This window comes from Muntiacus reevesi, chromosome 22 (genome assembly GCF_963930625.1).
Source record: "Muntiacus reevesi chromosome 22, mMunRee1.1, whole genome shotgun sequence".
Taxonomy (NCBI): Eukaryota; Metazoa; Chordata; class Mammalia; order Artiodactyla; family Cervidae; genus Muntiacus; species Muntiacus reevesi.
The window spans coordinates 4,653,937-4,666,418 of record NC_089270.1 but is presented as its reverse complement, the minus strand read 5'-3'; the positions used below and the strand labels follow the sequence as shown (position 1 = coordinate 4,666,418).

The 12,482-nt window shown below is 45.0% G+C and overlaps 1 protein-coding gene across 1 annotated transcript; it reads left to right on the top strand.

Annotated features, from left to right (window-relative positions):
* Positions 1-2,123: 2,123 nt before the first annotated feature.
* Positions 2,124-11,956, top strand: CLRN2 (clarin 2). Its single transcript, XM_065913998.1, has 3 exons — positions 2,124-2,376; positions 8,542-8,721; positions 11,691-11,956. Exons 1-3 carry the CDS (start codon positions 2,124-2,126, stop codon positions 11,954-11,956), a joined length of 699 nt encoding a protein of 232 aa, XP_065770070.1.
* The last annotated feature ends 526 nt before the right edge of the window (positions 11,957-12,482 follow it).

The following is a 12,482-nucleotide window of genomic DNA, read 5'->3' as shown; positions in this document are numbered from 1 at the left end:
TCGCAAAGAATCAGACACGACTTAGAGACTGAAAAAGGAACAACTCTAGGGGATCTTCCCCACCTAGGGATCAAACCTGTGTCTCTTCTGTCTCCAGCATTGGCAGGTGGGTTCTTTACCACTAGCGCCACCTGGGAAGCCCTGTTATCTGAATTGTCATTAAAAAATATTTTCACAACCTGAAATTAGAGAGTTATTTTATTTGGTGGTCAAGTTTAGGACTCAGAACCTGGGAGACAGCATCTCAGTAGCTCTGAGAAAACTGCTCCCAGGAAGCAGGAGGGGAAGTCAGGCTACCTACAAGTTTGCAACAAAGGGAGCAGGCAGTCTGAACATCAAAGATCAGGGATTAAGTTAAGGAACTTGGCCTTCTATGTATGAGAAGAAGCAAGCCTCTGTACTCACTGAATTCATTTCTTTCATATGCACCTCAGCTATCTGGGGCCAATCCTGTTTCGTTATTCACCTTGCTTCTAGAATTCTCCCAGCTCCTCTGCAATTGGGGCAGGGGGGGGACCCGGGGAGGGGGGCCCACCACATCCACTAGATCACACGGATCGCAATTAGTTTTAGGAGCCCTCATTCACCTTTGGAGGCCAGAAATCACTGATGGCTGTTTCATTTCTTGTGTATTGATATGGCAAGAGATATTTTCATTTCACAGTATGTTGCTCACTACCAGAAAAAAAAAAAATTGCTATGTCAAGGTCATTGTAATGAAGAAGCCTTTCAAAGACCTGATCTCCAGCCCCAACCCAGACCTTCGGTTTCCTCAGGAGAGAGTGTCTGGAATGGCCCGTCCCCTGCCTGCCACAGCGGGTTGCCGCACCCGCAGGGATGAGCCTGGTTCCCTGAGCTCCCGTTGGTTAACAATGCAACCCCGGAACCCCCTCCAGAGCTCTGAGTCCAAAGGAGGAATTTCACCGGGCCACTTCAACCCCACTCTGCCCCCAAACCTATCCGAGTGGCTGTTGCCAGCCTCACGTGAAGTGAAGCTGACATTCGGCAATAGTCTAAAAATTAAAATTTTAAACGCACAGTATAAGACAGAAGCCAGGGAATATTGCATTCCTTGTGCCTGTAAATGAAAAGAAAGCGGCATATCTTCACTACTGCATGCTCCCTCTCTCGGTCTTGTCCCACTCCTTGTGACTCCACGGACTGTAGCCCTCCAGGCCCCTCTGTCCAAGGGATGCTCCAGGCAAGAATAGTGGAGTGGGTTGCCATTTCCTCCTCCAGGGAATCTCCACTATCAGAAGAAACAAAGACCCCAGCAGGGTGATGGGAGAAGATTATTTGCTAAAACATTAGAAAAACACTTTCCCATGCAGATGACACGACCTATGAGGGATAAAGGGGATGGGGGGGCACGGTGTGCAAGTGTTGGGTCCAGGCGTGTGTGTGTGTGTGTGTGTGTGTGTGTGTGTGCAAGTGTTGGGTCCAGGCTGCCCCAGCCATCTCAAAGCTGCAATTTTACCCACAGCAGATCCACCCAGTGATAAATTCGAAAATCATAAAGCCTTGCTAACGCATTTCAGTTAAAAGGGTTGAGAACAGGAGTCATTTCATGGTGTTAATAACACTTCTAGGGGTTCTGACAGCAGTGACATTTCAGAGAAAGAAATGCCCAGGCACGCATCAAAGAGATCACCATCTGATACTTGCATTGTTGGCAACATTCAAAGGCTCCTCTTTCAGTCTTTGTTTTCCTTCCACCGTTCGCATTTTGTGACCTGCTTGTTGTCTGTTTGGACTCAGATCTACCTGATTTTGCCTGCTAATAGCTCCTTCGTCATTAAGAGAGCCACAGTAGGGTTATTCAAATACTCGAAATGGAGAACAGTTAAACTCTCTGCTGAAACCTTAGTCTGGTGGGAGATATAGGGTTACTGCCTTGGTAACACACTCCTCCACCCTGCAGTCAGGTGAAGACACCTCTGTAGAGACTTGCCATGTGGTTGTAGTAAACCGGGGCTGTGGGCGCAGATGCTGAGGGAGGACCAGCAGACGCCCCTGAACTCCTGAGCGGGAGTGCTTGGAGCAGGGGATCACCCAGTGTCCGGAAGATGCTGAGGAGCCCCGGTGTTGCTGGGATCCCCGGGGCATGACCTGCACCCGGCAGCATGCCTGGATGGTCCAAAAAGGCGTGCTACGGGCTGGCTTCTCTGCTCAGCTTCTCCTCAGTCATCCTGATCATCGTTGCCCTGGCGCTGCCCCGCTGGCTGAGTGGGAAAATCCTCTGTCAGACGGGAGTGGACCTCGTCAACGCCACGGATCCAGAGCTGGTCAAATTCGTCGGAGACATTTACTACGGACTCTTCCGCGGTTGTAAGGTGCGGCAGTGCGGGCTGGGCGGCCGCCAGTCCCAGTTCACCAGTGAGTATACCGCGGCCACAAAAGCTGCTTCGGAACGCTCGTTTGTAAATGCTTGTATGGGGTGTGTGCACGCGCGCTCCGGCACCGTGTCGAACTCTTTGCGACCCCATGGCCTGTGGCCCACCCACCAGACTCCTCTGTCCATGGGCTTTTCCAGGCAAGAATACTGGAGTAGGCTTGTCTCTAAATGCAGAATTGAAGAGCTGCTTCAGTCTAAGGCATGATGACAAAATCCACAGTAAGCCAAGGACTTACTCTTGTGCAGCATCAAGAAAAGATCTCTTTTTTTTGTAGATGTTTGTAATTTACCTCTATGAATAATCACTATTAATATTGAGTGCTTACTTGTGTCAGACATTCTACGAAATGCTTTCCACAGCTTGTCTCTGTTAAGCCTTGTAAATTTATAAAGAAGGCGTTATTAACATTCCCATTTTGCAGAGGGTTACACGGAGACTTGGAGAGTTTATTACATAACTTTCCTGAGGTCAACATCCAGGAAACGGAGTCAGACTTTAGACGCGGCCCCGTAACCGGGGTGTGCTCAGCCAGTCTGGCCTGCGAGTGTAGACTGCCTGCTGAAACGAAGCTTACACTTCTGTTTATATTAATATAAACGCTTCCGATTCGGAGAAAAAGCAAAAGAGCCCTACATCTGAGCACTGGACTCAGACCACCTGGGTTCAAAGCCCTAACCCGTTGTTTCCTGGCAGGGAGAGCTTGGGCACAGCTGCTGTCTGTGAACGTGAGCGGGTACCGACCTGGGCGGGCGGACATCCAGGTCACCGCAGAGCTGCCCTGCGTGTAAACGGAGCAGGAACCCAAGCCCAGCGTACGAAGGGTCCTCTGGGAAGGAAAAGCCAACACAAAAAGGCCAATTTTCTGCATGTCTTCAGAGTGAAACAGATCGCCGGTGGGAACGGTAGCCTACAAATTCATAATTAATCCACATAATGGAAAATCAAGGGAATAAGGAATTTTATTCATTATTTGATTTCTGTATGTCAGGATTGTAGTGAAGAAGGAAATGGTAACCCACTCCAGTACTCTTGCTTGGAAAATTCCATAGATGGAAGAGTCTGGTAGGCTACAGTCCATGGGGTTGCAAAGAGTCAGACAGGACTGAGTGACTTCACTTTCTTTCTTTAGCCAGAGTATCTTCTTAAACATATAAAGAGAGAAAACTGGAACTACTGACAAATAATACAAAGTGGCTTCACTTATATACATGAAGGATATACATATTAAAATTTGTTAGGTCTAGCAATAAAAAAAAAACTCAGGGAATATTTATATTTACCCAGAAATTAAATGGGACAAGGGATACTGAAAAAAAATACCTAGGTCTTTTACGAATATGAGGGGATAAAATATATCAGCAAAGCTGATTGACTTTGCTATACAGCAGAAACTAACAACCACATTGTAAAGCAACTATACTCCAATAAAATGTAATAAAAGATTACATAAAAAGCTGAAAACACATTTAAGATAAATAAATATAGCAAAGAAATAGGACAACCTAAAAGGAAATGATGACAACTGTGTGCAGTGCTTGGTTCTGAGCTGGGTCCGTTTACTGCAAAGGACGTCGCTAGGATAATTGATGGAACTTGAACTGGGCGACAGGATTACAGCAGTCATACGCCAGTGTTAACCTAATGATTTTGATAGTTGTATCACGGTTGTCAAAGGGAATGCCCTTTTTGAGGAAATTGCCCTTGAAGTACTCAGGGTTGAAGGAGCGATGTACCCTCAAATGGTTCAGGGGGAAGAAAAAATTATTGGTAGCATTAAGGTTATTTCATAACCACTTATACAAAAGAAAAAAAATTAAGTGGGAGATGGCACAATTTTTTAAACAGTTGTAGATAATTTGCAAAATTTTTATTCTGTATTGGATATTCTCAGCATCAGAAGTGAGCCTCACTACCTTTAGTAAAAGGTGAAAGATTTATATGATTTGAAGAGAAACCAGCATATATTTCTCGCTACCTTTAGATGTACAGCTCCTAGAGCCAACATCATCTCCCTGTGTGAGGTACCTAGGGGGTGCATCAGAGCCCACCACCCCCAAGACAAATCAGGATTTACCTGCTACTATCCATAGAAATTACAAAAAAAAATCCTACTCCTAGGGCCTGTGTGCAGATCAGAATTGGGGGTTGGGTGTGAAAGTGCTTTGTAAAAAGTCCCCAGTAGCTCGCCATGATCGTATAGTGGTTAGTACTCTGTGTTGTGTAAACTGGAGTAGGAAGGTTTGGTTAGGTCTAGTAAGACAAACAGCCTCCGTTCCCACCTTCATAGGGGTCTCCCCTAGAGCCACCCAGGAAGGTCAATTTCCAAATCAACCAGGGAGTAAAGCAAAGAGCTATGTATATAGGATGGCTTCCCAGGTCGTTCAGCAGTAAAGAATCTGCCTGCCAATGCAGGAGACTCAAGAGACCTCGGGTTCAATCCTTGGTTAGGGAAGATCCCCTGGAGAAGGAAATGGCAACCCACTCTAGTATTCTTCCTTGGGAAATCCCGTGGACAGAGGAACCTGGTGGGCTCCAGTCCATGAGGTTGCAAAGAGTTGGAACAACTGATCGACTAAACACATATATAAGCACTCATATATGCAGCACAATCATGATTAAGATCCTTGTTTATACCCAGACTTTCTGAAATAAAAGCAAAACAACCTAGTCATTTGAGTGGAAAGAAAGAGACAAATGCTCATTTAGCCGCACTCACATATTCAGCCATATTGTAGAGTATTTGTGGGCCTGGCATTTGAGAAAAACAGGGATGAGCTAAACAGAGGCCTGAATGCCTCCAGAAGCTTTCCATCTGGGAAAGAGAAAGGCAGTAAGTGATCCCTGAGCAGGGACCCATTACTGTCACAAGCTTCCTTCTTAGTTCATTTCCTTCAGCCACTTTGGTGCTGGAGAACAGATCTTACTTATGCCCATCTAACTGACGAGGAAACTGAGGACCAGAGAAACCGATAAGGGAAATAATGTCTGCAAAAGCAGCTGATGTGGTGCCTGAAAGGTAGTATGTGCTTGACCATTTTCAGTTTCCTGGGGCCCTCCTCATCTCTCACCCTCAAACATTCCGTCCACAGCCAGACCTGGAGCTGACTTCAGATCTCACACTTTTCTTAATTTCTGTCTATTTTAGATAACAGTCCTCTCTCAGATGTGTCTTTTGCAAATATTTTCTCCTGTTCAGGGACCGTGTTGTTGTTTTTTTGACACTGCCTTTCACAGGGCAGAATTCTTTCCATTTTAATGAAATCTAATGCATCAATCATTTCTTTATTTTTTGCCTTGTTAGGGGTAAAAATGACCTCTGGACTTCTCTCAGATATCAAAAATTATATAATACTTAGGTAATTATGTAATTTGAGATACTGATAGGTGTATTAATCACTTCTGGGATTCAAGCAAGGCAGCTTTTATATGTACACAATAAGAATATTTATTCAAATTCAGAACTTGCCTGGTGGTTCAGGAGCTAAGACTCAACATTCCCAATGCAGGGAGCAGCTAAAGATGGAAGATCCCACACGCTGAAATGAATATCTGACACAGCCAATAAATAATACATTTCTTTTTTAAAAAGGAATATTCAAATTCAAAATAAAGCTTCTAGAATTTCAGCTCTGCTAGAACTAAATTTTTACATCTTTGCTTATCCAAGTTATCTGATTTTCCTGCTATGCTCTGTGTGTGTATGTGCTAGGTCCTTTCAGCCATGTCTGACTCTGCGACCCCATGGACTAGAGCCCGCCAGGCCTGTCTGTCCATGGGATTCTCTAGGCAAGAATACTGGATTGGGTCACCATGCCCTCCTCCAGGGGATCTTCCCAACCCAGGGATCGAACCTGCATCTCTTACATCAACTGCATTAGCAGGCAGGTTCTTCACCACCAGTGCCACCTGGGAAGCCCCCACATCACTTCATATGCCCCAAAATGCCCTCGCCCATCATAGTAATTGGTTATTTCTCAATTTTTTATTAAATCAAATCTGGAGATGGTTTCATATCATTACATGGATATGATTAATTCTTTTCAAAAGCTATATTGTGTGGATCGTGCTTTAATTAATTAAATCAATCTCCTACTGATTCATAGGCTTCCCAGGTGGTTCAGTGGTAAAGAATCTGCCTGGCAGTGCAGGAGATGCAGGAGACCTGGGTTCTATCCCTGTATTGGGAAGATTCCCCTAGAGGAGGAAATGGCAACCCATTCCAGTATTCTTGCATGGGAAATTTCACGGACAGAGGAGCCTAGCAGGCTACAGTCCATGGGGTCGAAAAGAGTCAGACAGAACTCAGCACAGCACCTATTCATAGTTTCGTTTCTCTCCAATCTTTTGCTACTTTAATGAATATCTGATACACACACACACACACACACACACACACACACACACACACACACATACAGCTTTAAGCACATGTGGGAGTGCTTTTCCTAGAAGTGAAATTGCAATGAGACATGCTGCCAAATTCCTCTCAAAGAAAGTTGTATGAATTAATATCACTACCAGGTTTGACAGCATCTCCTTCCCTATACCTTCATTAATACTGTATATTAGTGAACCTTTGATCTTTGCCAATCACATAGGTGATGATTTTCTATTTTAAGTGTTTGGTGAGGATTATTATGCTGGTCATATGTCCTAAGGATTGCGTGAGCAAGTAAGGGGATAAGGAAACGATTAGGTAATCAGGCACAAGCTACCACATTTGGAATGAAAAAAAAAAAATGCTGAGAGTTTGCAATAAAAAATAAAAAACTAAAGGACACCAAGATATAAGGAATGGAAATGAAAATGAGAAGCCCTACAGGGGAAAGTCCCATGGGAAGGAGTTCATGTTCCAGGGTAAACCTTCTCAGGCCGAGGAGATAACTGCGTGGAGATAAATACACATGGAAATACAGAACTAAAAGGAAAATTAGATCAGAACTAAAGATGTAACTGTGATGTGTCTGGAAACCTCTGAGTGGAAAGGACAGTTTAAAGGGAGTGAGACCAAAATTTTTATTCTCAGACTTGGCAGACACCAGCCTTCTCTGAATAAAAATGGGCAGGTGAAGCAGCAAAGGAGCGAGGGGATGAGGTCAGGCAGAAAGTGGAGCCAGGAAAGCTCTGAGTCCTGGATCTCAATTGGGATGGGAGACGGCTGGTCTGTTTGGTGCCAAGTAGTGAAGCAGGGAGGCGGGAGTGCAAAGGATGGCCCCAGGTTAGACCAGGAGGTGTTCAGTAGAAACCTCGGAGTAGTTGCAGAGGAAGGAGTTTGCCCAGGTGTTTTTATTTATTTATTTATTTTAGCTTTCATCATTTTATTTTTTTTTTAAGTCTTGATTGAATTTGTTACATCATTGCTTCTGTTTTATGTTTTGTTTTCTGGACGTGAGGCATGTGGGATCTTGGCTCCCCCGGCCAGGCATTGAACCTGCACCCCCTGAACTGGAAGGCCAAGTCTTAACCTACTGGACCACTAGGGAAGTCCCCACTTTCATTGTTTTAAATCATTGATATATAATAACTGAAACCAGTGACTCTAAGCTCTAGATACCATATAGTATATAGGACTATGGGGCTTCCCTGGTACCTCAGACAGGAAAGAATCTGCCTGCAATGCATGAGATCCGAGTTCGATCCCTGGGTTGGGAAGATCCCCTAGAGAAGGAAATGGCACCCCGCTCCAGTATTCTTGCCTGGGAAATCCCATGCACAGAGGAGCCTGGTGGGCTACAGTCCATGGGGTTGCAAAAGATCTGGACAAACAACAAGACTCTGACCCTGATGAAAGCTTTGTGATCAGTCTTCTTAGCCTGCTTCTTGTGCCAGTCTCCTTTGCTGAAGAGACACCCCCTGAGGCTTCTGTGGATCAACTCACACCAGATCCCAGAGCCGCAAGGCCAATGCAGCTTAAACACCTAGCTGGGGCATGTTCTGATTTTGCATCCACCCCAAGGAAGCGAAGGTTGCTGGCCAACAGAGAAGGGGTAAATTTATCTGGGAAGACTCTTGCTTTGTGGAAGCCCAGGGCTCACTGCCTTGCCCTCACTCTACCATGCTAACGCCTTCACAGTAAGTGGTCTGGGCCGTGTACCCTCGAGCTGCGCTCTGAGGCTGACGTGTTGGCTGTGTCTTATCTCCGCAGTCTTCCCACACCTGGTGAACGAGCTCAACGCGGGCCTCCACGTCACGGTTCTGCTGCTCCTCTTCTTGGCCTTGGCGCTGTCTCTGGTCAGCATGGGCTTCGCCATTCTCAACATGATCCAAGTTCCGTACCGGGCACTCAACGGCCCCGGGGGCATCTGTCTATGGAATGTTCTTGCAGGTAAGGGAGGCCCCATGGGGAGAGAGATTCCTGCCCACGCCTTCAGGAAGCTGAGTTTCAAGCAGGTGGGCAGAAGGTGTGAAGGAATGACAATACCCCACCTCAAGCTTCACTTCCCTGGGTCTGTTACCTTCTTGATGGGCACCAGTGTCCTTCTTACTAAAGTTGAAGACTAGCTGTCATCACGAAGAATCAGGCCTTAGTGTATATGAGAAGCTGAGTACTTGGAGCCACAAAAAGGTTGGGATGAGAGATAAGGGAAGACAGAGAGATGGGGTGGAGAGGTGGGGCCCCTGGGACCAGTGGCAGGGGAGCTGCTGCCATGATGCTGGAGGAGCCTCACAAAGAACAGAGGAGAAGGAAGCTGGGGGCTCACAGTCCTTATTTTCTGTAACCCTCACAACCTCCCTATGTCTGTTGTTGTTCAGTAGCTAAGTCGTGTCTGACTCTTTGGGACACCATGGGCCACAGCCTACCAGGCTCCCCTGTCCTTCGCTATCTTCTGAAGTTTGCTCAAATTCATGCCCATTGAGTCCATGGTGCTATCCAACCATCCCATCCTCTGCCACTTCCTTCTCCCCCTGCCTTCAATCTTTCCCAGCATTAAGGTCTTTTCCAATGAGTCACCTCTGCGCATCAGGTGGACAAAGTGTTGGAGCTTCAGCATCAGTCCTTCCAATGAATATTCAGGGCTGATTTCCCTGAGGACTGACTAGTTTGGTCTCTTTGCAGCCCAAGGGACTCTGCCATATTATTAGACCCATAGTTAAAAATGAAGAACCTGAAGCTCAGAGACATTAAAAGATGCACTGAAAGACACATAGTCATGAGTAATAGAGGCAAGATTCCGACCCAGGTATTACTGAGTCTAAGCCTTTTGTCTTTTCATTATTCCATGGTGTCATCTATGACCACCATGACCTATTTTCCAAGACAAAACCCAAGTCAAAAGATGTGTGTAAGTGTGTGCAGGTGTGTTGATTTAGGAGCATATCTGGTATATAGAAATTAATTCACCTTTAGTTCAGCACTGAAAAAAATCACTTGTAATGAAAGTAACAAAATCACAAGAATGATTTCAGAAAATCCAGGCCAAATGGTGAAGGTGCCCTGATGTCAATAACCCCTCACTACCTCACTACCTTATACAGGATGATCAGCAAGTATAAAAACAAGTAATGTTGGTTTTCTCCACTTTAAAAAAGAAGAAGGCAAAATTGAAGGCAAAAGGAGGAGACGACAGAGGATGAGACGTTTAGATACCATCACCGACTCAATGGACCTGAATTTGAGCAAACTTCAGGAGATAGTGAAGGACAGAGGAGCCTAGTGTGCTGCCCTCCATGGGGTTGCAAAGAGCTGGACATGACTTAGGGACTGAACAACGACAACGATGTTGGTTTATCATGCATTAGAACCTAATGTCAGTAAATCAGTTGTACATACTTGCCTATATTTGCAGACGGTGACCATCCTGTAGAATTTCTTATAAACATGGCTCACTCCCATATAGACTTGCATATCTCTGCCTGAATTCTCACAGTGACTGGCATGTAGAAAGTGTTCAATCTCACTCTTTAAATAAATGCTTATCTAGGTCAATTTCCTTCCTTCTTGAGGCAGTGCTCTCAAGCTCAGACTATTTTTAAGAAGGCAATTTGACAAGACTTGACTCTCAAAAGGCATAAAAATATGAATAACCTTTGATTAAACAACCCCAAGCAGTCGTTTATGCTAAGGAAATAACTGGAAAAGAGCACAAAAATATACATTAAAAGGTGTTTCCTGCTGCACTTTATAATATAAAAAATTGGAAGCAAACTAAAAATCCAGAAATTAAGTCACCCTTAATTAAACTTAATTAAGTGTGTGACTGGAATGAAGCATCATAGACCAATTTAATGTGGTGCTGTAACAGAATATTCAGCAACATGGAAAAAAATATTCAAGTTAGAAAAAAATCAAGTGTAAAACAGTAGGAGTACCATAAAACTAATTCTGTTAAAAAGAGAAATGTAAAGAAATAAACTAAAATGTTCCAGGTGTTTTCATTTGACTTTTAGGGGGAAAAGCAAATTTGTCTTCTTATCTTTATGATTTTCTTGAATGTCCAAGTTTTTTTTTTTCAAGGAAAGAATAATAGTCTAAAGAAAGAGAATAATAAATATGTTTTAAAAATATTAATTAAAATCAGGGTAGGAGAAAAGTTGAGCGAAAGAGAGAGATGGGGAGAGAGAGAGAAACAGAGAGAACCCGGAAGGTACAAATCCAAAGCAACAGGTAGAGAAAGACATGAAGCCTTCCCCTCTCTCCTCTTTTTTCCTCCTTCTCTTAACTCTTCTTATCACTAAGCTTGGAAGGAGGATATTAAAGAGGAGAGAACCATCTAGCCCTCTGTTGATCCTCCAGTCTGCCCATAAGATGCTCTTGTGTCTTTCCTTATAGCCCTCAGGGTCTGCATACACGGGCTGCATTAGTTAGAGATGGAGTGTATCCAACGTGGCTAAGTGCCCTTCACTGGGTAAAGCAAAATTAAAGGGCTTGAGATTCAAAGTTGATCTGATAGGAAGTTTATTCCCACACTTCTTGCCCCCCACACAGTGAACTATCTGCCGCTTTTAAAAGCAAATTAAAATTTGAGTCACCCTCAGAATGTTTTAAGGGGCTTCCCTGGTGGCTCAGTGGTAAAGAATCCACCTGCCAGTGCAGGAGACCTGGGTTTGATCCTCATGTTGGGAAGATCTCCTGGAGGAAGAAATAGCAATCTACTCCAGTATTCTTGCCTGGAAAAATCCCATGAACAGAGGAGCTGGGCAGGCTACAGTCCATGGGATCGCAAAGAGTCGGACACAGCCAAGCAACTTAAACCCCAAGAGTTTGTTGCTTGTGCCCAGAAAAGCCACCTCACCTCTAGAAGTCGAACTGCAGAAGAAAGGGCTGTGTATGAGGGTGAACTTGATTGGTTTCAGGTGGAGTCGTGGCCTTGGCCATCGCCAGCTTCATGACCTCGGTAAAATTTCACGACCTGACAGAACGAATCGCCAACTTCCAGGAGAAGCTCTTTCGCTTCGTGGTGGTGGAGGAACAGTATGAGGAGTCCTTCTGGATCTGTGTGGCCAGCGCCTCAGCCCACGCCACTAACCTGGTTGTGGTGGCCATCAGTCAGATCCCCCTGCCGGAGATCAAGGCCAAGATCGAAGAGGCCACGGTCACGGCCGAGGACATCTTGTATTAATGACCTGCACCTAAAACCGGTTTTTGGTGTGAGTGGAAACCTCCCTTTTCTTTTTCCAGGTTTCACAGTCCAGAATGTCTGTGCTACTGGCAGAAAGAAGAAGGAAGTGGAAGGAGGGAGGGTAGTACGTGCACCAGAAGAGAAAACTTCCTGAATTTCTAGCATCTCTGTACTTCTTTCTCACTGACCTTGGAGTTAGAGACTCTGCCACTTGCCATCGCCTGTCTGTGATGCTGGACGATTCACTTAATATCTAGAAAATGGGAGTATTAATGACCTTGCAAGGTTATAATGAGATTTTTTTGCTGGTCAGTCACTAAGTCACGTCTGACCCATTGCAACACCATGCACTCCAGCATGCCAGGCTTCCCTGTCCTTCACTGTCTCCTGGAGTTTGCTTAAATTCATGTCCATTGAGTTCGTGATGCATCCACCCATCTCATCCTCTGTTGCCCCCTTCTCCCACCTTCAATCTTTCCCATCAGTCAGTGTCTTTTCCAGTAAGTTGGCTCTTCACATCAGGTGG